Here is a 26,223-nt window from a genome sequence, read left to right on the forward strand (position 1 = left end):
AGGCAAATATATATAAAAAAGTAGTATTAACACCAACAACCGGGAAACACTGGCCTGTGTGCACTCCAGTTGGAGAACAGCCTTTACCAAAGGCATCATGGGCTTTGAAGACACTCGAACTCAGGATGCAAGGGAGAAACGTGCTAAGAGGAAGACACGCTTGGCAAATTCAAGCGTCTCAACTGGCTTATTGCGACACAGCTCCCCGTTTTGGTTCTGGAGGAAGAACTGTGAGGGGAGAGACTTCGTCAGGCAAGGCCTCCTTGTACCTGCCTTGCTCCCCCCTCCAGTCTCTGCTTCTCAATTTGTATTGTATTATTTTATGTACTGTGGCTTGCCGTTGTTTCATTGATTATAGTTTAGAAATTATTTATTGTAACTGTTGAGTGGATTTCTGCTTAACTTTTATATGTCGATATTTCTATTTTATACTATTCTAATGATTGTTGAATGTTACTTTTCCAATGTAGGTTGCTTATTTTAAAGCTATGTTTTATTATCACATTTTTGTATTGCATTAGATTGTTATGAGATGTACATTTTTTCTTTCTTCAGCTTGTAAGCCGCCTTGAGTATTGTAAGATAGAAAGATGGTACAGTGGTACCTTAGGTTACAGACGCTTCAGGTTACAGATGCTTCAGGTTACAGACTCCACTAACCCAGAAATAGTACCTCGGGTTAAGAACTTTGCTTCAGGATGAGAACAAAAATTTTGCTCCGGCGGCGCAGCGGCAGGCCCCATTAGCTAAAGTGGTGCTTCAGGTTAAGAACAGTTTCAGGTTAAGAATGGACCGCCGGAACGAATTAAGTACTTAACCCGAGGTACCACTGTATACAAATTGAAAATGATGATGATGACGATGACGCACGAAACATAAGCCTCTTGGGGACATGGGAAAGTACCTTGTAATGAGCCAGACCATTGGTTCATTTTGCTTAGTATAGCCTGCACTGACTGGCAGCATCCCTCCAGGGGGTTGGGGCAGGGGATGTTCTCAGCCCTACGAGGAAATGCCGCCGGGACCTTCTGCATTCATAGCAGATGTTCTGCCACAGAGCTATAGCCTTCCTGTGCAGACAGGGACTCCAGAAAGCCCAGCCATATCCCAAAGGCCTTAATGGATATGTTGTGTGTTCGTTTAGCGCTCTCTGCGTTTTCCATAAATACACACACACAGAGAGACAGGGAGACACAGCGATTAGTCTGTCAGGGTGCGGTGGAGGAAATGAACTGGGGAACGGCGCTCCGGCAGATGGCGGGGAAGCATTTCCTCTCCCCCGGAAAGATCAGGCGCATCAAGTCTCAAAGCCTCGTTCTCATAATTACCAATTTGGCAAAGAATTCGGGACAGGGAAAGCAGACACAACGGTTTACGCTCCCCTTTCTTAAATGGCTCAGGGAAGAAAGAGCATTTTTGCATTCATCCACATTCTCGGAGGAAGAGATCGCAGCGTCATATCGTAGAACTGGGTGACAGTAATTGGGGATGGCTTGTTTTTTAAAGAACAACAACAAAGTTTGTAAAGAAATTAAAAAGGGCTGCAGAGTTGAGAGGCGGTCCCAAAGGTCAACTTCCCCCCCTCCCTCTGCAATGAAGCAATTGTTAAGCATAATTGTTTAATATTCACTGAAATGCGAATGCCAGTGGTATGGGTGAAAGGGTTTAACTCTAAGGGACTCTGAGCATTAACTGAGTTGATAATTAATGATTGTTTTCTGCTAGCCAACGCGTGAGTGTTTAACCTTAGATCACATGAGAGGTATTGAATTGCAAATCCGCCATCCTGGAAAGGGGGTGGCTGGAGTCTTTGTTCTCAGACTCCATGGAAGAAAGGCAGCTCTCCAGGAAAACAGCCTCAGGCTGGAGTGCAGATTGTGGGGAGAGACAGGCCGCTGCTTCTAGGACTGTTGGAATTAGTTCATTTGTTGTAAGATGCTGAGTTTATGCCTCAGACTGGCATATGTCCTGTGGATGCATCCTTTGATGTTTCTGTATCATTTTGAAGAAAGTTCTGCAAGTAAAGTTTTGAATAATACCTAATGAGTCTGGAGAATGTTTCATTTCCAAAAAGAGTTTTTATGTATCCAGTCACATCAAACTACAGTAGGAATCACAGATGGCCGTCTGTGGGGAGGGCAGTTTTGCTCAAGAATTTGTTCCTTTTGGGATCACCACTAAGAGCACAAGATCCCAAGTGGAGTGTTATGGATCAGACCAGTGGCCCATTGAGTCCAGTATCCTGTTCTCTATGTCGGAAACTCACATAGTTCTGAGAGCCAGTGTGGTGTAGTGGTTAAGAGCGGTAGACTCGTAATCTGGTGAACCGGGCTCGCTTCCCCGCTCCTCCGCATGCAGCTGCCGGGTGACCTTGGGCCAGTCACACTTCTTTGAAGTCTCTCAGCCCCACTCACCTCACAGAGTGTTTGTTGTGGGGGAGGAAGGGAAAGGAGAATGTTAGGCGCTTTGAGACTCCTTCGGATAGTGATAAAGCGGGATATCAAATCCAAACTCCTCCTCCTCCTCTTCTTCTTCTTCTTCTTCTTCTTCTTCTTCTTCTTCTTCTTCTATGCTTCTGAATACCAGTTACTGGTGACCACAAGAGGGGGGGCGCTCTTGTGCTCATGTTCTGCTTGCAGGTTTCATATTGGGGGCATCTGGTTGGCCCCTGAGAGAAAAGTGTTGGATTAGATGAGCCATTGGCCTCATCCTGCAGGATCTTCTTAGTTTCTTATGTAGGTCCAGCCTCAAGCTTCATTACACAACTGTTTCAGGTGTTCGGTTTCCAGTGCATCACCTGCCCCAGGTGCACAGCCCTTTACAGCAGCAGGGAGCCTGTCAGGGATGCTTTAGCTGTGATTCACGTACTGCAGGGGGCTGGGCTGGATGACCTTTGGGGTTCCCTTCCAACTCTACGATTCCACGAGCCTCCTGGACGCTCCTTGTGGGGTTTAGGGCCCTGGCTGTTCCCCAAACTGCAGTTCTGAAGATGGGTGGGGGGCGGATTCGCTGACCCCCTCGCAAGTTTTGGTTCCTCTCCTTACGAGGCCTGCGGTTTATAAATCCTAAACAAAGCAGAATATTTACCCTGCGAGTTACGGCCGGCTGCAGCCAGCCTGAAAGATGCTTGGCCTTTATTATGCAATATATATTTTACGAAGAGCTGATAATAAATGCAGATGCAAATTCTGCTCCTCTGTCTGTGCAACGGGGAAGGCATGCCGTCGTTTGAATTAGATACGCAAAGGGTGATTTTCACATCTTCAAGCAGCCGGTGTCTGTTAGAGGAGACCATTCTTCACATCGCAAGTCACTCCCCACCTTCTTGCACCAACTGATCCTCTCTCCCTTTTTGCTGCTTCCATTAATGACACAATTATGGAACTTAAGAAGTGCACAGCGGGATCTCTGGAGCAGGCGCAATCCTAAGAAGTGGAGCCAGTTTCTTCTGTGCTCCTTTCTTTCCTTTTCCCAGATAACAGAAAGTCCACAGAACCTTCTGTGCCAAAACTGAGCAAACGTGACCCCTGCTGGATGAAGAGGGAAAGAGCAGGGACTCATCTGCCTTTCCTGCAGCACAGAATCAAAGAATTGAAGATGACCTCCAGGGGTCATCTAGTCCAACCCCAGCAATCTTGTTTCCCCAACTCCAGCTTCATCCTCCCAGTGCAAAAAAAAGGTGTGTCACTGGCTTATCCTAGAGACCAGGGACAGATCTGTTAATTTCAGATTCTCTCAATCTTCCCATTCCAACCCTAATAATAATAATAATAATAATAATAATAATAATAATAATAATAATTTATTTATACCCCACCCTCCCTGACCAGAGCAACCCAGGTTAAAATGCAATTTAAAATGCAGCCTCATTTTAAAAGTAGCCCATAGATCAAAACCATAAGGGGAGGGAAACATAAGGGTCAGACTGAGTCCAAACCAAAAGCCAGGCGGAACAGCTCTGTCTTGCAGGCCCTGTGGAAAGACGTCAAGTCCTGCAGGGCCCTAGTCTCTTGTGACAGCGCATTCCACCACGTCGGGGCCAGTACTGAAAAGGCCCTGGCCCATAGTTGAGACCAATCGAACCACCTCACGACCTGGGACCTCTAAAACGTTGTCATTTGTGGACCTTAAGTTCCTCTGCGGGGCAGACCAGGAGAGGCGGCCCCGCATTCCTGCAGCAACTTGGCAATTAGGTAAAGGGACCCCTGACCATTAGGTCCAGTCGTGGCTGACTCTGGGGTTGTGGCGCTCATCTCGCTTTATTGGCCGAGGGAGCCGGCGTACAGCTTCCGGGTCATGTGGCCAGCATGACTAAGCCGCTTCTGGTGAACCAGAGCAGCGCACGGAAACACTGTTTACCTTCCCACCAGGGTGGTACCTATTTATCTACTTGCACTTTGACGTGCTTTCGAACTGCTAGGTTGGCAGGAGCAGGGACCGAGCAACGGGAGCTCACCCCGTCGCGGGGATTCGAACCGTCGACCTTCTGATCGGGAAGTCCTAGGCTCTGTGGTTTAACCCACAGCACTACCCGCGTCACTTAATTTGGCAATTACTATTTCTATACTTGGCAATTACTATTTCTATAAATCTTCATGAAAATTCATCAGCATTACAATGAGAATTTCTGCTGATAAATACATTTTCTAGGCAGCTTTGGCTAATAGACCCACTTTTTTCTTTGCAAAGCAATTTAACCAACAGAATATATTTCTATATACAGAGAGAGAGAGATTTACTCTAGGATATCCATTTCCATACCCATTTCTTGGCTGAAGAACTGCACCATGCAATTCAGAGAAGTGTGAATTTCAGAGGGTGCATCGCATTGCATGGCAGGGGGTTGGACTAGATGATCGTTTGGGTCCCTTCCAACTCCACAGTTCTATGACACTCTGTACATTTCCTGCAACAAGCCAACTGGTCATGTTGTGTGGATGCCTGACTGTTGTCTTCCAAAGCAACTACTCTGTTCCAAACTTAAAAATGGAAAGCGTAATGCTGGTGGTCAACAAAAGAGGTTTAAAGACTCTATCAAGGCAAATTTTAAAAAATGTAGTATAAACACTGACAACTGGGAAACACTGGCCTGCGAGCGTTCCAGTTGGAGAACAGCCTTTACCAAAGGTGTTGTGGGCTTTGAAGACACTCAAACTCAGGATGCAAGGGAGAAACGTGCTAAGAGGAAGGCATGATTGGCAAATCCACACCGTGATCCACTCCTGCCCAGAAACCAATGTCCCCACTGTGGAAGGACGTGTGGATCCAGAACTGGCCTCCACAGTCACTTACGGACTCATTGTTAAAACTGTGTTTATGGAAGACAATCTTACTTGGCTATGAGGGATCGCCGAAGAAGAAGAAGCTCTCTGACCTTGGAGAAGAGAAGATGGAGAGGTGACAACATAGCCATCTATCCAAATATCTTCAAGGCTGTCACATGGAAGAGGCAGCAAGCTTGTTCTCTCCTGCTTTGGACGGTAGGACTCGAACCCATGGCTTCAAATTACAAGAAAGGAGTTTTTGACTAAACATCAGGAAGAACTTTCTGGAACAATCTTCCTCAGATGGTGATGGACTCTCGTTCCTTGGAGGTTTGTTAACGCAGGTCGGATGGCCACCAGTTGGGGATTCATTACTTGCAATTCCTGCATTGTGGGGGGTTGGGCTAGATGACCCTGGGGTCCCTTCCTGCAGTTCAATGATTCTATCTCCCAGGCCTCCGACCACCTTATCTCAGGAGATGGATGGAGCTCCACAGCTGAACAATGTTCCTGCAAGGCTTGGAGGTCGTGTGGAGCATCTTTTCAGTTTATGAGCCCCTGGGATTTGGAGCCCAGTCCATTCAAACCACGCAAAAATTAATTACCGTCCTGAGCCTCCTGCGACGGAGAGGCAGCCTGCCAGGCTCACGTTTCCGATTTACCTTGCGCAGACATAAAGCCCTATAATCGGCGTATCGGCTGCGTCAAATAGACGTGACAAAGCGTCTTTGAAAAGACCCACAGCGCTAATTTACTGGAAGCTTTGAACACTTAAAACAGAGTTTTGACTGCGGGAGGAAATGTACAGGGTGGGCTTAATCCTGCCCTGATGTTAGGCGGAGGCTGCGAGGTCAGTGTGATGATGGAAGTGAAACGAGAGGCACAGGTGCGTTTCTGTTTAAACTGGAGCTCGTGGGTGTGTGGGGGTCATTGACGGATCAAGTGCTTTAATAACTGAAAAATAAAGGAACCGGCAGTATTAAATAGTCTGTGGTTTAATGAACGGCCTTTAGTTATTCCTGCAGACTGTAGTTTGGTCAGGCTGTGTCTGTTGCAAAATAATTAGACATCTCCTTGCTGCCATATTGTGCTTTCCTGGACCCACAAAAGATCCCTTTCGAGTTTGGCTCCTCATGGGTTTGGTTTGATATGCCCTCTGCAGGAAAGAAGATTCCACCTAAACATTAGGAAGAACTTCCTGACAGTAAGAGCTGTTCAACAGTGGAATTTGCTGCCAAGGAGTGTGGTGGAGTCTCCTTCTTTGGAGGTCTTTAAGCAGAGGCTTGACAACCATATGTCAGGAGTGCTCTGATGGTGTTTCCTGCTTGGCAGGGCGTTGGACTCGATGGCCCTTGTGGTCTCTTCCAACTCTATGATTCTATGATTCTATGATTCTCTCCTTATCTATTCTGGGCTGCCCTCTGAAGTCAGAATTGTGGCGTGGCGGCTCAGGAATAAATATAAAACCCTGGCACATGTTTGCCCATTTCATAAACTAGACATGGTAGATTGGGATGGAGGTGGCAGGTTGCGATCCAGCAGCATAAAAAATAAATAATCCCATTTTAGGTTGCATCATAGAATCATAGAGTTGGAAGAGACCATCAATTGAAGTGTCACGTCCAGATCAAGTGAAGCAGGGATGGCATTGCCCCACTGGCACAGACACTTTTACCTGGGTTGTGTGGTGGTACTTGTGAAGCAGTAGTTGGTTCCTGTGAGATCTGGCGAGATTTTGGCGAGATCTCACCAGAAACCGGCACCACTTCAGGCTCTGCTTCTCCACAACTGGTGGTGGTAGCAGGGCAGGCAGGGCACTCAAATGGGTGTCACCCTATGGTATTTTGCTGCCCGAGGCAGCGGTTGCCTCAGCTTGCCTCATGCGTGGTCCAGCTCTGAAGGGAAGTCATAGTACCACTCTGTTCAACCTTGGTCAGACCACACCTGGAATACCATGTCCAGTTCTGGGCACCACAATTTAAGAAGGGTGTGGACAATCTGGAAGGTGTGCAGAGGAGGGCAGCCAAGATGATCCAGGGTCTGGAAACCAAGCCTGATGAGGAACGGTTGAAGGAGCTGGGTATGTTTAGCCTGGAAAAGAGGAGACTGAGAGGAGATAGGAGAGCTATCTTCAGATATATTAAGGGCTGTCAGATGGAAGAGGGAGCAAGCTTGTTTTCTCCTGCTCTGGAGGGGAGTGTTAGATTTCTGTTATGCCACTGTGCAGTTTTTGGAGTCACTAGACTCTATTGACATTCCAGACATTCCAAACTGCTGGAAGTCTCACGGGAGACGGATGCTGATGTTACTGGTTTCCTGTTTCTTTGTGCCTTTTCTCTCTGTCTCTCACAGAGAGAGCAGTCACATATTCTTTTCTGTCCTGCGTAGTTAGGAATAAACGTAGCAATGTAGCACACATTTCTTGGCTCCTTCTGCTATTTGGATACTCTGCGTAATGGGGGAGCGTGCCTAAGCCTCATCAAAGGCTTAGGTCATTAATCATCGTCGGAGGAGAGCCTAGATGGATTCCGAAGACATGACCGGAGGAGGAGAGGCATTTCAGCTCTGTCGTACGGAACCCCCGACACAGAGGACCCGAACCAATGGCTCCAAGTTGAAAGGAGATTCCGACTAAACATTTGGAAACACTTCCTGACAGTAAGAGCTGTTTGGCAGTGGAACAGACTCCCAGGAGAGATGGTGGACTCTCCTTCCTTGGAGTTTTTTAAGCAGAGGTTGGATGAACCACCTGTTAGGGATGCTTTAGCCGAGATTTCTGCATTGCAGGGGGGTTGGACTAGAGCAGAGGTCCCCAAACTAAGGCTCGTGGGCCGGATAAGGCCTGAGGGACTCGTTTATCCGGCCTGCAGTGACCCCCGCTGCCGCCGCCCACTCTTACCGGCACTGCGCTGCATGGCTGCCCACTTCCAGGTCAGAGGAGCACCAGAAATAGCTTGTGCACTTGTGCAAGCGTTATTTGCGCATGCGCAAGCATTAGTTGCGGTGCACATCTGGGTCGGAGGAGGCCCGTCCACATGCGCACAAGCTATTTCCGGTACTCGTTCGACCCGGAAGTGCGCCGGAAATAGTGTGTGTGCACGCATATGGTCACACGCTCCCCCGCCCTCCTGCCCGCCACACGAGCAGCGCTGGAGACACCGGCCTGAGGCGTGGTAAGTTTGCTGAACCCTGGACTAGAGGGCCCTTCCAACTCATTATCTGATAAACTTCTACCATGTCCACATTTACCGCTGTTTCTCATAAACTCAAAAGCCCGGCAAACTCCAGGAAGAACGTTGATCTCTTTGCACAGGCTGGCTCTCCGAACTGCCGACTGAACGAGGAGGCAGCACATGAAGGTCTCGACATGGTCCCCAAGACGTCACAGAACATTTGCCGGGTGACTCAGCCGGACCCAGAAGGTCACGTCGTGAGAGCTCTGATGTGTTAAACTGGCTGTGTGAATTGAACCAGAGCCTCAGAGCATCAAAGGTGAGGGATGGCTTGGTTTGAACTTTGCCTGTTGGAGGGTCAGGGCTTCAAAGAGGAACCAGATACATGGCTTGCAGGACTCTGAAACGGCCACCTTGAATGGCACAGCTAGGAAAAAAGAGACTTCTGTTCTCCCTGTCCTTGCGGGAGGTTTAAACATCGCAGGAACCGCCCTTAAGGCTCCTGTGGAAACTTATAATTTACTCTGCTGGTTTATAGCCTCCAACTTTCATTTGGACTTAAAAGCGGAAGCTAATAACTAACAGTCAGTCTGATAATCAAATCTCTCCCATGGCAGGCAGGAGAGAATTGCAGGGGATTTGCTCTCATGGCCCCACAAGGAAACACATTCAATTCAGTGCCATCATTTACAGTGGATGTCTCTGAGGTATTCAATGGACTTGAGGGTACCAGCTGCCCAGTGGGTTCCAGACAGAGAATGTTGCAAGCCCCCGGGATTGAACCTGAAACCTTCCTCATGCAAATCAGGCGCTTTATAGTTTAACGGTCTGTGGCCCTTCCCCTTATCTAATGCTGTCTTGTTGGGACCTTTCTTCGGAAAACCTGAAGGTTGCAAATGCAACAATTGGCGCTGAAAATAAACGCTTTCCCAGTGAACGTTGGTCCTTCTGCAAAAATAAATACAGCAAGGGGCCTCAGATGAAAAGAAAGATACCCAGACAAAAAAGTAGATGAACCCAAAGTTGGCAACTTGTTTAAGGATAGATCAAAAGCCTTCTGAATGTGGTTTTTCCAAGGAGAAACAAGGCCAGGGAAGAGGCACTTTATAAAAATCATGGAGAAAGTGGATACAGAAAGGGTTTTCTCTGTTGTAATGCAAGAAGTCGTGGAAATCCATTGAAGCCGATTGCTGCAAGGTTCAGGATGGATAAAAGAAAGCACTTTTTCACGCAGCGCCAGCAGCACTCGCTCCCCCAGGAGGCAGTGATGGCCACCCACTTAGATGGCTTTGAAAGAGAAGGAGGCAAATTGGTGGAGGAGGAAAAGCCTATTGGCTGCTACGGCCGGGATGGCTCTGCTCTGGCTCCACAGTTGGAGGCAGGAATGCTTTTGAATGCCAGTTGCTGGAAACTCCAGGAGGGGAGACCACATAACACCCATCTTGAAAGACCTACATTGGCTCCCAGTACATTTCCGAGCACAATTCAGAGTGTTGGTGCTGACTTTTAAAGCCCTAAACAGCACAGTATACCTGAAGGAGCATCTCCACCCCCATCGTCCAGCCCGGACACCTGGGTCCGCCTCCTGAGGGCCATCTGGCAGTTCCCTCCCTGCGAGAAGCGAGGTTGCAGGGAACCAGGCACAGGGCCTTCTCGGTAGTGGCGCCCGCCCTGTGGAACGCCCTCCCAGCAGATGTCAAAGAGATAAAGAACTACCTGACTTTTAGAAGACATCTGAAGGCAGCCCTGTTCAGGGAAGCTTTTAATATTTGATGAATTACAGTCATACTACATATTACGTCCGATTCATGCTATGTTCTTTCAGGAAACATCCCACGGCAACCCAGAAGTACCGGAAAGGGTTACTTCTGGGTTTCGCTGTTCGCACATGCACAGATGTGCAAAATGACATCATGCGCATGCACAGAAGCAACAAATCACAACCCATGCGTGTGCAGATGCGCCGCTGCGGGTTGCGCTCTTTTCATGTTGCGAATGGGCCTCTGGAACGGATCCTGTTCGCAACCAGAGGTACCACTGCATTGTATTTTAATATTTTGCTGGAAGCCACCCAGATGGGTGGGGTATAAATTACTATTATTATTATTATTATTATTATTATTATTATTATTATTAATCTTGTGCTCAAATCCCACTTGCAGGTTCCCCCAGGCATTTGGTTGTCCCCGGTGAGGACAGGATAGGCGACTCGAGGGGCCTCTGGGCTAATCCAGCAGGATCTCACGTTCTGAAGCCTCTCAGCCCTCCCACAGACAGGAAATGGCCCTTATGGTTTAAAAACAAAACACTCAACGAGAACTCAAGACTGTTTGCAACCTCCTGAGCCCACTGTAAACAGTTGTCTGCCAGAGGGCACAATCGTGATGTTTTAAAGACCTTGTTCTACAAGTTATCTCATAAGAGCCCAGATTTCGCACAATGGTTTGCAATATCCTTTTTCTTTTTTCTTTTGCAATGCAATAAAAAAACCAAGTGAGGTGTTCAGCCTAGGATCCAGGATTGCAACATGAAGAGAGGAATCAATCCCAAACAGAAGACAAAGAGCGATCCAAGGATTTTGCATGTCCTTGTGTACTTTTCTCTGCCTGTCTATAAGTCATGTTGACGAGAGGTTCCATAATGCCTTGGATGCACTGGGTGCCAACAGGCAGAATGAGGCATCAGCAGGTAATGGGCCCTGATCCTGCACCTCTTTGTAGGGAAGAGCTGAGAGACAGGGGTCGGGTCCCTGATTCAACCCTGCCAGCGCTGTGCGGATCGGAAAATATGTCAAGCTCAGTTTATCATTTCCCCCCGATATTAAATTTGGTTCTGTGCATTTTCTGATCGGCTTATGATTGTTATTTTTTAAAGTCCTCATGAAAAATGTTGTGCAATCATCCCTAATGCCATCCATTTTCACCAATATATCCATTTTTAAAATGCACCTTTCAATCCATTCTTGTACACATCAGTCTGGAGAACAAGACTGCAAATTTTGGAAGAAAGCGAATTTCCGAAAGCAGTTGTGCGTCAGTCTGTATGTTGTGTCAGGAAGCGCAAGTTAAGTAAGTTTGATTTTCCATGGAAATGGAACTGAATTCTTCCTCCATCCCTGTTGTTTAGTTGCTTAGTCGTGTTTGACTCTTCGTCACCCCCTGGACCAGAGCACGCCAGGCACTCCTGTCACCCACTGCCTCCCGCAGATTGGTCAAACTCATGCTGGTAGCTTCGAGAACACTGTCTAACCATCTCGTCCTGTTGTCCCCTTCTCCTTGCACCCTCCATCTTTCCCAACATCAGGGTCTTTTCCAGGGAGTCTTCTCTTCTCATGAGGTGGCCAAAGTCTTGGAGTCTCAGCTTCACGATCTGTCCTTCCAGTGAGCACTCAGGGCTGATTTCCTTCAGAATGGAGAGGTTGGATCTTCTTGCAGTCCATGGGACTCTCAAGAGTCTCCTCCAGCACCAGAATTCAAAAGCATCCATTCTTCGGCGATCAGCCTTCTTTATGGTCCAGCTCTCACTTCCTTACATCACGGCTGGGAAAACCATAGCTTTAAACTATACGGCCCTTTGTTGGGAAGGTGATGTCTCTGCTTTTTAAGATGCTGCCTAAGTTTGTCATCCTCCATCCCTACATAAGAGAAATGTGGGGACTAGGCTAGAAGAAGACTCATCCAAAGCTGAATTGGGTGGCATTAATATCCCTTGAGTTGACAGTTGAATGCTCTGGTTATCTCCCTCTTGGACTACTGCAATGCGCTCTATGTGGGGCTACCTTTGAAGGTTACCCAGAAACTACAACTAATCCAGAATGTGACAGCTAGACTGGTGACTGGGAGCAGCTGCTGAGACCACATAACACCGGTCTTGAAAGACCTACACTGGCTCCCAGTACATTTCCGAGCACAATTCAAAGTGTTGGTGCTGACCTTTAAAGCCCTAAACGGCCTCAGTTCAGTATACCTGAAGGAGTGTCTCCACCCCATCATTCTGCCCGGATGCTGAGGTCCAGTGCCAAGAGCCTTCTGGCAGTTCACTCCCTGCAAGAAGTGAGGTTACAGAGAACCTGGCTGAGGGCCTTCTTGGTGGTGGCACCTGCCCTGTGGAATGCCCTACCACCAGATGTCAAAGAGATAAACAACTACCAGACTTTTAGAAGACATCTGAAGGAAGCCCTGTTTAGGGAAGCTTTTAATGTTTAATAGGTTATTGTATTTTAGTGTTTTGTTGGAAACTGCCCAGAGTGGCTGGGGAAACCCAGCCAGATGGGCGGGGTATAAATAATAAATTATGATGATGGTGATGATGAACAGGCTGAGCAACAATCGGCTGTTCTGCCTTGCGGAGCCCCAGAGCATCTCCCCGTTGCATCAGGCTCCTGAAACGCCTCTCTGTCCTTCCCGCCTGTCTTCAGTCCGAGGCAGACCGGAGAGAAGAGGAAAGAAAGAGGATCAAGCGCCTAATGTACACCTCAGGGGAGAGCGATGGAGCTGCGCTTGCTCGTAATGGGTGGCAAATTGTTGGGCAATGAGTGCCACAGCTATTAAACAGGGACTCGCCAGCGAGCAGGAGGGACGTTAATGGTCCCCGAGGCTCCTCTCTGCACCGGCAATTTGGGCTTCCGACAACGCAGTGGAGTTGAGCACAAAAGCAACCGTGTCAAAGGGATTCTTTTCAGATCACTGCAGAAGGTGGGGAGTCCAAAGCGGAACTTAAGGCAAGTAATGCAGAGATGATGCAAAGCCTGCTTCCTCCTGCACATTCCTCTTCCTTGCAATTTATCTAAATTGCATCCTAAATGCACAAGTCCTTCCTACACACATATGTAGGATGCCTTCCAACATTTCTCCAGTGAAAATAGGGATGTCCTAAGGAACGGTTCAGGACCGCAATACCTCAAGGACCACATCTTCCCATATGAACCTACCCAGACCCTGAGATCATCTTCTGAAGCCCTTCTTTGTGTGCCCTCTCCTCAAGAGATCCGGAGGGTGGCAACACGAGAACAGGGCCTTCTCTGCAGTGGCTCCCTGTCTATGGAATGCTCTCCCCAGAGAAGTTTGCCTGGCGCCTTCATTATACACCTTTAGGCACCAGGCAAAAACATTCCTTAAAGGCCTTTGGTTGACCTGACTGACATCCTATACCTATACCCTTTTAAAATGTGGCTTTTTTTGGGGGGGGTGTTATTGGCTTATTGTTTTTATTTTGGTTTTATATTGTGATCTTTTCTGTGAACCACCCTGAGACCTCCCGGTATAGGGTGGTATATAAATTCTAATAATAATAATAATAATAATAATAATAATAATAATAATAATAATTTATCCATATCCCGCCCTTCCTCGTTCAAAAACCGGGCTCAGGACGGCTAAATAATCAGATCATTCTAGGATCAAATCAGAAACCGGGACAGTTCCTGTAGACCCAGGACTGTCCCTGGAAAATAGGGACATTTGGAGTCTCTCTCTCTCTTTCTCTCTCTCTCCCACACACACACCTACACACAATTATGACAACATGCTCTCAATGCCTTCATTATACACCTTTAGGCACCAGGCAAAAATGTTCCTTTTTAACCAGGCCTTTGCCTGACCTGATTGACATCCTATACCCTTTTAAAATTTGGCTCTTTGGGAGGGGAGGGGTGTTATTGACTTATTGTTTTTATTTTTATTTTATATATTGTGATCTTTTCTGTGAACCACCCTGAGACCTCCAGGTAAAAGGTGGTATACAAATTCTAATAGTAATAATAAAATAATAATAATAATCAGATCATTCTAGGATCAAATCAGAAACTGGGACAGCTCCTATAAATCCGGGACTGTCCCTGGAAAATAGGGACATTTGGAGTCTCTCTCTCTCTCTCTCTCTCTCTCTCTCTCTCTCTCTCTCTCTCTCTCACACACACACACACACACACAACTACACACAATTATGACAACATGCTCTCAACGCACACACACTACTTTTCCTCCATCACAAAGTCACCACTGCCTGCCCACATTGATCAGCGATGGAGAGAGGTGGCCCATCTTTTGCACCCCAGAGGGAAGGCACCTGTTCCACATTCTCATGCGCTGGAGTGCGCACTGCAGCCTTGGCATCATGGCAATCCTGGAGGTGTGGGTGTGGAGGGAAAGCCGCTGTCCCCTGCCCCATTCTGGCCTGCCAGCCCTAGACGGAGCAGTACGGGGGAAGCCTACCTGTCACCAGAAAGGTGCACCTCCCGGCCCCCGCCTCGTTGATGATGTTGCAGTTGTAAATCCCATAGCTGTCCCTGGAAAGGCTCCGGATCGTGTACTCGGTGGAGTCCTGGGCGTCAAACTGCCCCGTCCGAAGGAGTTTGTTGCCCAGCCGCCACTCGAAGGTCAAGACGCGGGTAGGGTAAGCCCTCAGAACACGGCAGGTCATGGTGACGCTTCGGCCTTGGCCCTGACGGATCTCCAAGAAGGTCGGCTCCACGGCGGGAGGATCTGCAAGAAGCGGGAGAGGAGAGGGGATTGCAAGAGGTTTTCTTCAGTGAAGCACACCGGCTGTGATGCTGGAGACCGTTTTGCTAGGTCACAACCCACAAAAAGCAGAGTCACCAGGCCTATAAACCAGTGGGTAACATCCAAGGCAACACGATGACCAAATACAATGATACGATATCAATATACACCCTTTATATAATATGAAATACCGTATTTTTTGCTCCATAAGATGTACCAGACCATAAGACGCACCTAGTTTTTGGAGGAGGAAAACAAGAAAAAAAATATTCTGAATCCCAGAAGCCAGAACAGCAAGAGGGATCGCTGCGCAGTGAAAGCAGCAACCCTTCTTGCTGTTCTGGCTTCAGGGATAGCTGCAGAGCCTGCATTCGCTCCATAAGATGCACACACATTTTCCCTTACTTTTTAGGAGAGAAAAAGTGAGTCTTATAGAGCAAAAAATACAGTATATGAAATCACATAAACAGAAAGGAATCTTTGCAAGTCACAAAATATGCTCTCTTAATGGATTCTCTTGAAAACATAAAACCAAATAAACATAAGTCTTAAAAGTCTCGGAAAGTCTTTGAAGACTATGCAAGTCTCTGAAAGAAGCAATGGGTCAGATTCTGATCTGATGGAAACCGGCTGTAAAGCTTAGTTTATGGTGTCCAAGGATGCTGAAGTAGTTTGCAAACAGATGTTGTGAACGGTGATTCCGGATATATCCACTGTTTCGTGGAATTCTTCTTCAGCACAGAAGAAGAATGAAAAAGTATAAGTATATAATATGCCTTGGATATTACTGACTATTGTTTGCAACACAGGGGTTAAATTGTTAGGTCTCTAAACTACACAGAGGCCTTCCCTCACCTTAGCTTTACACACAAGTAGACATTAAGTCACATAGCAAGCGGAGCTGCAACCGGGTAACTAAGCAACAGCCTTATCAGACGGAGCAATCCCAGGCGCAGAGGAAGCATCAAGGCTGTAAACTCATCCGCAAATTTCTTCAATCATCAGAGGATCTCCTGGCTCTGTTTTTACAACATTCCCCCCCCCCACCCAACAAGGATTTAACAAGTTTCTTTTCACTATTAGCTATTGCTAAGCACTGGAAGGGTGACCATATACCAACTGGAGAAGAAGGGCTGGGGATGCATAAATACCTACCTATCGGAGTCAAGGTTTAACAACCAAGATTTGGTTGTGTTCAGAATAAACCTGTAAGTTTGGGAAAAATTCTCCTTGTACCAAGATGAGGAATATATTGAAATACAGAGAAATTGTTCTAGCTATAGGAAATGAACCACCGCAAGGTCAATGGAAGTCAAAAAACCAAAAGTATAATCAAAAGAGATCCACCCCAGAAGGGTCAGCATCTCAGTAGAGAAATGACATTATGGGATGTCTATTATGGTTAGCTTGTACTATACTTATGTTCGTACTTTTTGCATTGGCTCTGTTTTTTGTTGCATCAATTAAGTGTTTTAAATTTGTTGTTAGCCGCCCTGAGCCCGGTTTTCTGAACCGGGAAGGGTGGGGTATAAATAAAAAAATAGTATTACCTTATTTTTCGCCCTATAGGACGCACTTTTTCCCCTCCAAAAATGAAGGGGAAATCTGGGTGCATCCTATGGGGCGAATGCAGGCTTTCGCTGAAGCTTGGAGAGCGAGAGGGGTCAGTGTGCACCGACCCCTCTCGCTCCCCAGGCTTCAGGAAGACATCCACAGCCTAGGCAGCCCTGCAGGAGTTCCCGCAGGGATGTCTAGGCTACGGATAGCAGCCTGCTTCCCGGAGCGTCGGGCGCTCTGCTTTCAGGGCGCCCGGCGCTTCGGGAACACATCCGCAGCCTAGGCAGCCCTGCGCGAGTTCCCCGCAGGGGTCCCCACGCTGCGGATAGCAGCCTGCCGCCCGGCACGCAGGGCACCCTGAAGCAGAGCGCCCCGTGCGCCGGACAGACATCCGCAGCGTGTGGAGCCCTGCAGGAGTTCTCCACAGGGGTCCCCACACTGCGGATAGCAGCCTGCCGCCCAGCGGCCAGGACGCCCTAAAGCAGAGTGCCCCTCGCGCTGGGCAGACATCGGCCAGCCTCACAAGCTCGGGGGACAGCAGGGTGGCGCAGCGCCACCATTCCGCTGTTCCTCGACCTGGTTCGGTTTCCCCGACCTGCTTTTGGGGGGGAAATAAAGGGGGGGAAATTTTCCTTTATTTCCCCCCAAAAAAACTAGGTGCGTCCTATGGGACGGAGCGTCCTATGGGACGAAAAATACGGTATTTATTATGATGTTTGCTTTTTTCTTTCTTTTTTCTTTTTTTCTGTTTCTTTTCTCTCCCCTTTTCGTATTCAGTTGAAATGTTTGTATACTTTGTTACATTTGCATTTGCATAATAATTCAATTATATATGTATGTGTCTGTGTGTGTATGTATATGTATGTATATATATGTGTGTGTGTGTGTATACACACACACACACACACATATATATATATATTTAAAAAAACAGTTTCTTTTCACTGCCTGTAAGCTGTCATTATCCCAGGTGGGACTCAAACTAAGGATTCAAATTTCAAGGAAGGAGATTCCACCTAACTATTAGGAAGAACTTTCTGGCAGTAGGAGCCCCAGGTAGGAATCACAACTAAAGAACCCCTGGCAGATGACTCCCCCCAACCTCTGCTTAAAAGTCTCGAGTGAAAGACAGCCCACCACCTTCTGAGGAAGTCCATTCCACTGTTGAACAGCTCTTACCATCAGAAATATCTTCCTAATATTATGTCAGAATCGCCTTTCCTCTCCTTTGAATCCATTGCTTGCTACCCTCTGGATCAGCAGAAAACAAGCTCGCTCCATTCTCCATATGACAGCCCTTGAGATGTTTGAAGATGGCTATCATCTCTCCTTTCAGTCTCTTCTTTCCCAGGCTAAACATATCCAACTCCCTCAACTGTTCCTCATCAGGCTTTATTTTTAGACCATTTAATAATTTGGTCACCCTCCTCTGCCCACGTTCCAGCTTGTCAGGATCATCCTTAAATTGTGGTGCTCAGAAGTGGACTCCAGGTGTGGTTTGACCAAGGTAGAACAGAGTGGGACTATTCCTTCCCTTGATCCAGACTCTAGACTTCTGTTGATGCAGCTTAGAATAGCATTTTTTGCTGCTGCATCACACTGTGGACCCCATTAAGCTTGTGGTCTATTATGGCCACACTGCCACTCGTCCCGTACCTAGAAAGTACCGGCCTGAGCCATTTTCATCTTGCCCCTCTCCTCTCCCAGGGAAAAACCACTCTTTAGTGCTAATTCAGAGCAAATGTCCATCTGGTGAAAACTTGCATTGCTGTTTGCTCCGATTGAGTACTAAAGAGCAGTTTTCCCTGGGGGGAAGCAGCAGGACAAGTGGGAATTTGGATAAGGCCTAAGACTCTTAGATGCTTTCCCTGTGTGCTCCTGTCAAGCCAGGTGTGTCCTCCATCCTACCAGTGCATCTGGTTGCTTGTGCCTAAGTGCTGAACAACAAATAAATGACAGAAGAGACCTTCCCAATTTTGCACATCCCCCAGCAACGACCCAAACATTCTTTGTGACCGTCGTCATTAGCCTATGGTTACCTGACGTCCCCGTTTCCCGGGGACAGTCCCCGGATTTATAAATCTGTCCCCGGACAAAATCCGTCCCCGGAATGTCCCCGGATTTCATTTAATGTCCCCGGATTTATATTTTAAGTGTTGTAGATTTATAAGTAGGGAATGAATGTTTCGTGATTGGTTTAATGGCACAAGACACATTATATGGGGACTTCCGGCGAGGCAAAATGGCAGGTGCCATGGCAGTGAGCAGCTCCTGAAGCCAGGCAGAGCCAACTGCACTACCAGGCTGGCTCCGGGCTGCTGAGACTGCCGCTGCCGAGGGGGAACCGGGGACGCCCGGCGTGTCAACTGGGACACTCCCCCCATGACACTCCCCCCATGACTCAAATTGAGCCGGGAGCGAGAGCGCCTGGCCACCCGGCCGACTGCCCAGCGGCGCTCCAGGGCTAGTAAAAACCCTGGAGCCAAAACAGGGAGGAGGAGGAAAGGGGAAGGAGAAGGAAGAGAGAGAGAGAAAGAGGAAGGAGATAAAAGAGGGGAGCCCCGACCTTGCGGTGCTGCTACAGCTGCTGCCACTGAGGAGGAGAGGTAGAGCACCAGGAGGGCAAGGACATGTGGCCAAGCCCAGGCCCGACCCGAGCCTATTCCACGGCAGATAGCGCTCCAAGAGATCAGGCTGGAGCCCAGAGGAAGGAAGGCCACGCGACAGAGGAGACCCAGAAGAGAAGATACAGTGGTACCTCGGGTTAAGTACTTAATTTGTTCTGGAGGTCCGTTCTTAACCTGAAACGGTATTAACCTGAAGCACCACTTTAGCTAATGGGGCCTCCTGCTGCCGCTGCGCCACCAGAGCACGATTTCTGTTCTCATCCTGAAGCAAAGTTCTTAAACTGAAGCACTATTTCTGGGTTAGCGGAGTCTGTAACCTGAAGCGAATGTAACCTGAAGCGTATGTAAACTGAGGTACCACTGTATTACTTCTTCTTTTTTTAAAAAAATATTTTAAAAAAATAACTTTCTTTTTCTCTTTTCAAAAGAAGAAGAAGAAGAAGAAGAAAAGTGTCCCTGGATTCTTTGAAAAAAAATCTGGTACCCTTACATTAGCTATCCTGGCTCTGCTGGGCCCCTTCAGAGAAGCTGCCCCCCTCAGTCATCTTTCCTCCAGCCTTCAGGCTATTAAGGGGCCAGAACCTCCCAGCCTGTGGAGCAGCAAAGACCTTTGTGGCTCCAAGCATCTGTTTGATTGACAGGCAGGAGATTAGACGGTTTTAAACAGCGCTGAGAGTTATAGGTCATTCTGAGTCCTCGGGAGGGCAATTAAAGTTCTTTCTCTTTTCCTCAACTCTCCGCCCCCTCCCCTAAAATCACGGATCCTCTAGGCAGATTTCCCCCCTTCTGATGAATTTCGGTATTCGATCCAGGTGTGGGAGGGAGCTGGAGACATACCTGGACTGGGTTTTTCAGGTGGGTCTGGCTTGGGAAGCTCCCTAGTTCAGTGGCAGAGCAGTGTGGACAATCCTGAGTCATGTAGGTGGATCAATGTTTCTATAGAATCATAGAACTGTGAAGTTGGAAGGGACCAGGGTGGATTTGATTTAAATCACAATTTAAATCACTAGTCAGTAAGACTTGATTTAAATCATTTCTTTTTACAGAAAGACTCCTTGCTGGAAAAATCTTAATATTTACAACCAGAGGAAGGTTTCATTTTTGGAATAATAAATTGGATGCCCGGGTTGCGAATGTGATCCGTGTGGGATGCTCGTTCGCAACCCGCAGTGTTTGCAACCCGCATCTGTGCATCTGCGCGATTGCGATTCATTGCTTCTGTGCATGCACAAAGCACAATTTAGTGCTTCTGTGCATGCGCAGCCGCTGAAACCCGGAAGTAACCCGTTCCAGAACTTCTGGGTTTCAGCGGTCCACAACCCGAAAAAACGCAACCTGAAGCAGCTGTAACCCAAGGTATGGCTGTATAAAAAATTGCTGATTTGGTTATACTATTAGAAATACATAGACAGATAATTATGAAATTATTGTGAGGTTCAATAAGTTAACTGTTTCTATTTAGACAACTTTTCTGCTGTACTTTATTGGAAGGAGAAAAATAATCATTTTCTTAACAACTATTTAAACCATTTATTAAACTAAAACAATAACATTGCGGCATATGTATCCATGTTTGTTAACTGATGTGGTTAAACGTCCCCCCCCCAAGAAAACCTTAGACTGAGTTTTGAAAAACTTAAAATGAGAGGCACAAATACAAGATGGGTGACACCTGGCTTGAGAGCAGTACATGTGAAAAGGATCTAGGAGTCTTGTTGACCACAAACTTGACATGAGCCAACAGTGTGACGCGGCAGCTAAAAAAGCCAATGCAATTCTGGGCTGCATCAATAGGAGTATAGCATCTAGATCAAGGGAAGTAATAGTGCCACTGTATTCTGCTCTGGTCAGACCTCACCTGGAGTACTGTGTCCAGTTCTGGGCACCACAGTTCAAGAAGGACACTGACAAACTGGAACGTGTCCAGAGGAGGGCAACCAAAATGGTCAAAGGCCTGGAAACGATGCCTTATGAGGAACGGCTAAGGGAGCTGGGCATGTTTAGCCTGGAGAAGAGGAGGTTAAGGGGTGATATGATAGCCATGTTCCAATATATAAAAGGATGTCACATAGAGGAGGGAGAAAGGTTGTTTTCTGCTGCTCCAGAGAAGCGGACACGGAGCAATGGATCCAAACTACAAGAAAGAAGATTCCACCTAAACATTAGGAAGAACTTCCTGACAGTAAGAGCTGTTCGACAGTGGAATTTGCTGCCAAGGAGTGTGGTGGAGTCTCCTTCTTTGGAGGTCTTTAAGCAGAGGCTTGACAACCATATGTCAGGAGCGCTCTGATGGTGTTTCCTGCTTGGCAGGGGGTTGGACTCGATGGCCCTTGTGGTCTCTTCCAACTCTATGATTCTATGATTCTATAAAACAAATCCTTATTTCCTGATGAATAGCCTTTCGACTATAATGTAACTTAAATACAGTAGAAAACTATCTTTAAAAAGATTTTTCCTCCAAAAGCATTTTATTTTAAAAATCCAATTTAAATAAAAAAAATCCGATTTAAATGTTAAAAAAATCTGTTCTTTTTTAAAAAAAAAAATCATTGATTTTTATTCACCCTGAAAGGGACACCAAGGATCATCTAGTCGAACCCCCTGACTATGAATAAGGCAGCTTCCAGTCTTCCTATGCTCCCTCTTGCTTTTTCCTTCCCGTTTGTGTCATTAGTGACAACAAGCATGCATTATCTCGCACTCAAACCCACACTCACAATGATTGGATTGCTTCCCTTACAAACTGGTCGGCTGCTGCTCTTTAACTTTATTTCAAATCCGTTTCTTCTCATTTCATTGTTATTTTCATAGAGGCACCACTGAAAATTCTTTGCCTATCCCACGCACTTCGTTTCGCAAGGGAAAGCAGAGTTCTCCTCTTGTCCTTTCAGAGTTAATGGCAGCGACCAGAGAGAAAGAGTCTGGAATCCAGCTCTCAAGAATGGAAAGCATTTGCAAAGGCCAACACGAAAGGGGTCTGATCCGCACCCAGTGGACTAACATCAAAACTGGAATCCACTGGATTTCACATTTGATGAATATTCTGGCACAGTTCTCAGCTCAAAACAAATGAATTTTTAAAATGCATACTTTTAAAAGCAAATTGTGTTTAGAAATGCATATTTTGAGGGGAAACAGGTTTAAATGAGAATTTAATGAATTTTTTCATTGGAACGCAGAACATAAGAAAAATAACATTTGATAAAATGAGCAACCTGGTATTTTTTTCCTTGTGATCTCCCATGAGGCCTTGTGATGAAGGACGGCCTATAAATCTAATAAATAAAATAGTAAGGGCAGAAAAAGAGCTTTGGGCTGGATCCTTCCCCACTGTCAAGAGCTCGGGATTGGGGTTTGTTTTCAGGGAAGAAAAATTACCAAGATATCTTTAGCCTTCAAAAAAAAAAAGACTACGATTCTGAATACCAGTTTCTAAGAAGCACAACTTGGATGTTTGTGCTTTGTGGCACCTGGCTGGCCAAAGGGAGAACAAGATGTTACACAAGATGGGCTCCATTTGTCCTGATCCACCTACAGGGCTTATCTTCTCCTCTTAACAAGAAAGTTCGCTCTGTAGATTTGTTGCCAAAGAAGAGGCAATAATGTTTGGAGGAGCCAAACAGAGACACGAAGGAAGACAGATACTTGCTAAATATCTTCGCAGAAGCTTATGAAAAGCTTGCCCTATGACTCAAAATCCAAAAAACCAAAGTGCTGCACCAACAAGCACTAAAGAACCCCTCTGCAGAACCACAAATCCAACTCAATGGTGTGACATTGGAAAGTGCCAATCACTTTTCCTACCTGGACAGCTATATTTCCACAAGGGCCTGAGCTCTGCGAGTGCGGCTTTCTCCAGATTGAACTACAGAGTTTTTGAGGACCGGGACAATCGCAGGGAAACCAAAATGCTTGTTTACAAAGCTATTGTACTACCAACCTTACTGTATGCTTGTAAGAGCTGTTCGACAGTGGAATTTGCTGCCAAGGAGTGTGGTGGAGTCTCCTTCTTTGGAGGTCTTTAAGCAGAGGCTTGACAACCATATGTCAGGAGTGCTCTGATGGTGTTTCCTGCTTGGCAGGGGGTTGGACTCGATGGCCCTTGTGGTCTCTTCCAACTCTATGATTCTATGATTCTATGATTCTAAAACATGGACCACATATAAACACCATCTCCAGCTCTTCGAAAGATTCCATCAACAGTGTCTCCAACATTTGGGAAGACAGGCGAACTAATGCCAGTATACTGGAAGAAGCAAAAATCACCTGTGTTGAAGCAATGATTCTTCAACATCAACATGGTTGGATTGGTCATGTGGTTTAGATGCCTGATTATCGTCTTTCAAAGCAGCTACTCTATTCCGAACTTAAAATGGAAAGCGTAATGCTGGTTACGGGACACAGGTGGCGCTGTGGGTTAACCCACAGAGCCTAGGACTTGCCGATCAGAAGGTCAGCGGTTCAAATCCCCGCCACGGGGTGAGCTCCCGTTGCTCGGTCCCAGCTCCTGCCAACCCAGCAGTTCGAAAGCATGTCAAAGTGCAAGTAGATAAATAGGTACCGCTCCAGCGGGAAGGTAAACGGCGTTTCTGTGCGCTGCTGTGGTTCGCCAGAAGTGGCTTAGTCATGCTGGCCACATGACCCGGAAGCTGTCTGCGGACAAACGCCGGCTCCCTCGGCTAATAAAGCGAGATGAGCGCCACAACCCCAGAGTCAGCCACGACTGGACCTAATGGTCAGGGGCCCCTTTACCTTTACCTAATGCTGGTGGGTCAACAAAAGAGGTTTAAAGAATCTCAAGGCAAATCTAAAAAAATGTAGTAGAAACACTGACAACTGGGAAACACTGGCCTACGAGCGCTCCAGTTGGAGAACAGCCTTGACCAAAGGTGTCATGGGCTTTGAAGACACTCAAACTCAGGATGCAAGGGAGAAAAGTGCTAAGAGAAAGGCATGATTGGCAAACCCTCACCATGATCTTCTTCTTCTTTGGCGATCCCTCGTAGCCGATTGTCAGATTGTCTTCCATAAACACGGTTTTAACAGTGAGTCCGTAAGTGACTGTGGAGGCCAATTCTGGATCCACATGTCCTTCCACAGTGGGGACATTTACCATGATCATATCCTGCCCGGAAACCTATGTCCCCACTGTGGAAGGACGTGTGGATCCAGAATTGGCCTCCAGTCACTTATGGACTCACTGTTAAAATCGTGTTCATGGAATACAATCTTACTCGGCTACGAGGGATCGCAGAAGAAGAAATCCTATTGCTCCCAATCTGACGCTAAGTGAGGTGATGCCACAGATCCCAGTTTCTGGTTTCCTTGCACCTGAAATATCATAGCAAATGAGGGGGAACCTTCCTCCTGCAAGGAGATTGCCATGGTTTTGGCTTCTCGGCTGCTGATTCCTCAGGCAGCAGAACAATTTGCAACCTGCTTCAATCAAGGATTGCAAACAGCAGCCCCTGAAATCAGCGCCGGCTTTAGGAAGGCTGTCAAAGGGCTGTTTCACAGCAGATCTGCCGGGCGGGCTCCTGGCAGACAGGTTGCTGGGAACAATCAGCACCTCACCTACAATTAATGTTGAGGCTTCTTGACGCGAGTCTCTCCTCCTCTCTATGCCTCTGCTTCCCAGTGGTACACTGTGAATCCTGGCAACAGACCTTCCTCCCAACGAAGATGGCCATAGAGTGCCAAAAACCAAGCTTCAATTAAGCCTAAATATAAGAAGGGAGGAAGAGCCCTGCTGGGTCAGGATAGTGTCCCATCTAGTCATAGAATTGTAGGGTTGGAAGGGACTCCATGTGTCATCTAGTCCAACCCCCTGCTATGCAGGAATCTCAGCTAAAGTCTTGCATCCTGTTCTCACAGTGTCTGAGCAGATGCGTCTTTTGGGAAGCCCCGAGACAGGAGCTGAGCACAAGAACCTTCTCCCTTCCTGCTGTTTTATTAATTTTTATTTTATTTATTGGTTTCATATACTGCTGAGGGTCACAGGGCAGTTTCCAAAATACCGGTGTTCAGAAGCATTGCTGTGGAGGCAGAGCACAGCCCTGGCAGCTAGGAGATATCAATGGCCATTGGCAGCCCTCTCCTCCTCCAGGAATTGAAATGGATTGAAATTGAAATACTTTATGGTCACTTATACAACTTGTATACAGTGAGGTTACATGAGCACCCCCCACTCAGCTCTCTTAGTCTTCATTCCCCTCGTTTACTGACGCACATCCACCAAACCCGAAAGTCCGTTGCCCTGTTGTTCTCTTTTCATTTAGCAGCCTAACAGCCCATGGATAGAAGCTGTTCTTTACCCTGTTGGTGCGACTAATTGTGCTTCTGTATCTTCTGCCTGAGGGCAGGAGATCAAGAAAGTGCCGGCCAGGGTGCGAATCATCCCTGAGAATTTTCCTCACTCTCCTGAGTGAGGAATGTCTTCCGCAATGTCATCCAGTGGATTCACGGGACAGCCCATAATATCTTGTGCTGTATTCACCACCCTCTGTAGGCACTTCCTATCTGTCAAATCCTCTTTTAAAGTCACCCAAACAAAGAAAAAATGGGAGGCTATGTACTCTCTGCAGGGACGTAGTGTCGGGGGGCGAGGGGGGACAATCCACTTAAAACCTCAACTGATGTTTCTGTTGATTCAAGCCAATAAAGCCAGCGAAGTTCAGAGGAATTGGCCACTCTCCAGGTGCCCGGCTTGAATCCTTGTTGACCTCCTGTCTGCGACTCCCGGCAAGATCAAGGCGAGGTCTTACTCGGCGATTCTTCCCAACGTGAAGAAGAACACACCATTCCTCCCCCTCCTCCCAGGGAGGGGAAAGAGACAGGCAGAAATGTATTTACATGCCTTTATTTCTGTCTTTCCAGCACTACAGAGAAATCATGTCTGTACCCTCTCATCACCAGCTGCAGAGAGAGAATAACTCCACCCATGTACTTCCAGTACAGGGTCATGTGCCACTCTGAGCTAACATCCGGTGCTCAGTGCACTGAATAGACCGTCCCTGGTTCCCACGGTACAGTCCCATAACATCAGCTTCCTGTTTACCATTCCAGCCACCTGGAGCTCGCTTCTGCATTGCTCCTTTTTCGT

At 47.1% G+C, this 26,223-nt stretch overlaps 1 protein-coding gene across 2 annotated transcripts in view; it reads right to left on the reverse strand.

The window, feature by feature from the left end:
• MDGA2 (MAM domain containing glycosylphosphatidylinositol anchor 2) overlaps positions 1–26,223 on the reverse strand; it is a 396,877-nt gene that overhangs the window by 54,420 nt on the left and 316,234 nt on the right. For both annotated transcript variants that reach the window (XM_053382658.1, XM_053382753.1), the window contains exon 9: positions 14,650–14,919. In XM_053382658.1, coding sequence (XP_053238633.1) covers positions 14,650–14,919 — 270 coding nt within the window. The remainder of the gene's footprint in view (positions 1–14,649; positions 14,920–26,223) is intronic.

Source organism: Podarcis raffonei, chromosome 1, assembly GCF_027172205.1.
Source record: "Podarcis raffonei isolate rPodRaf1 chromosome 1, rPodRaf1.pri, whole genome shotgun sequence".
Lineage (NCBI taxonomy): Eukaryota > Metazoa > Chordata > Lepidosauria > Squamata > Lacertidae > Podarcis > Podarcis raffonei.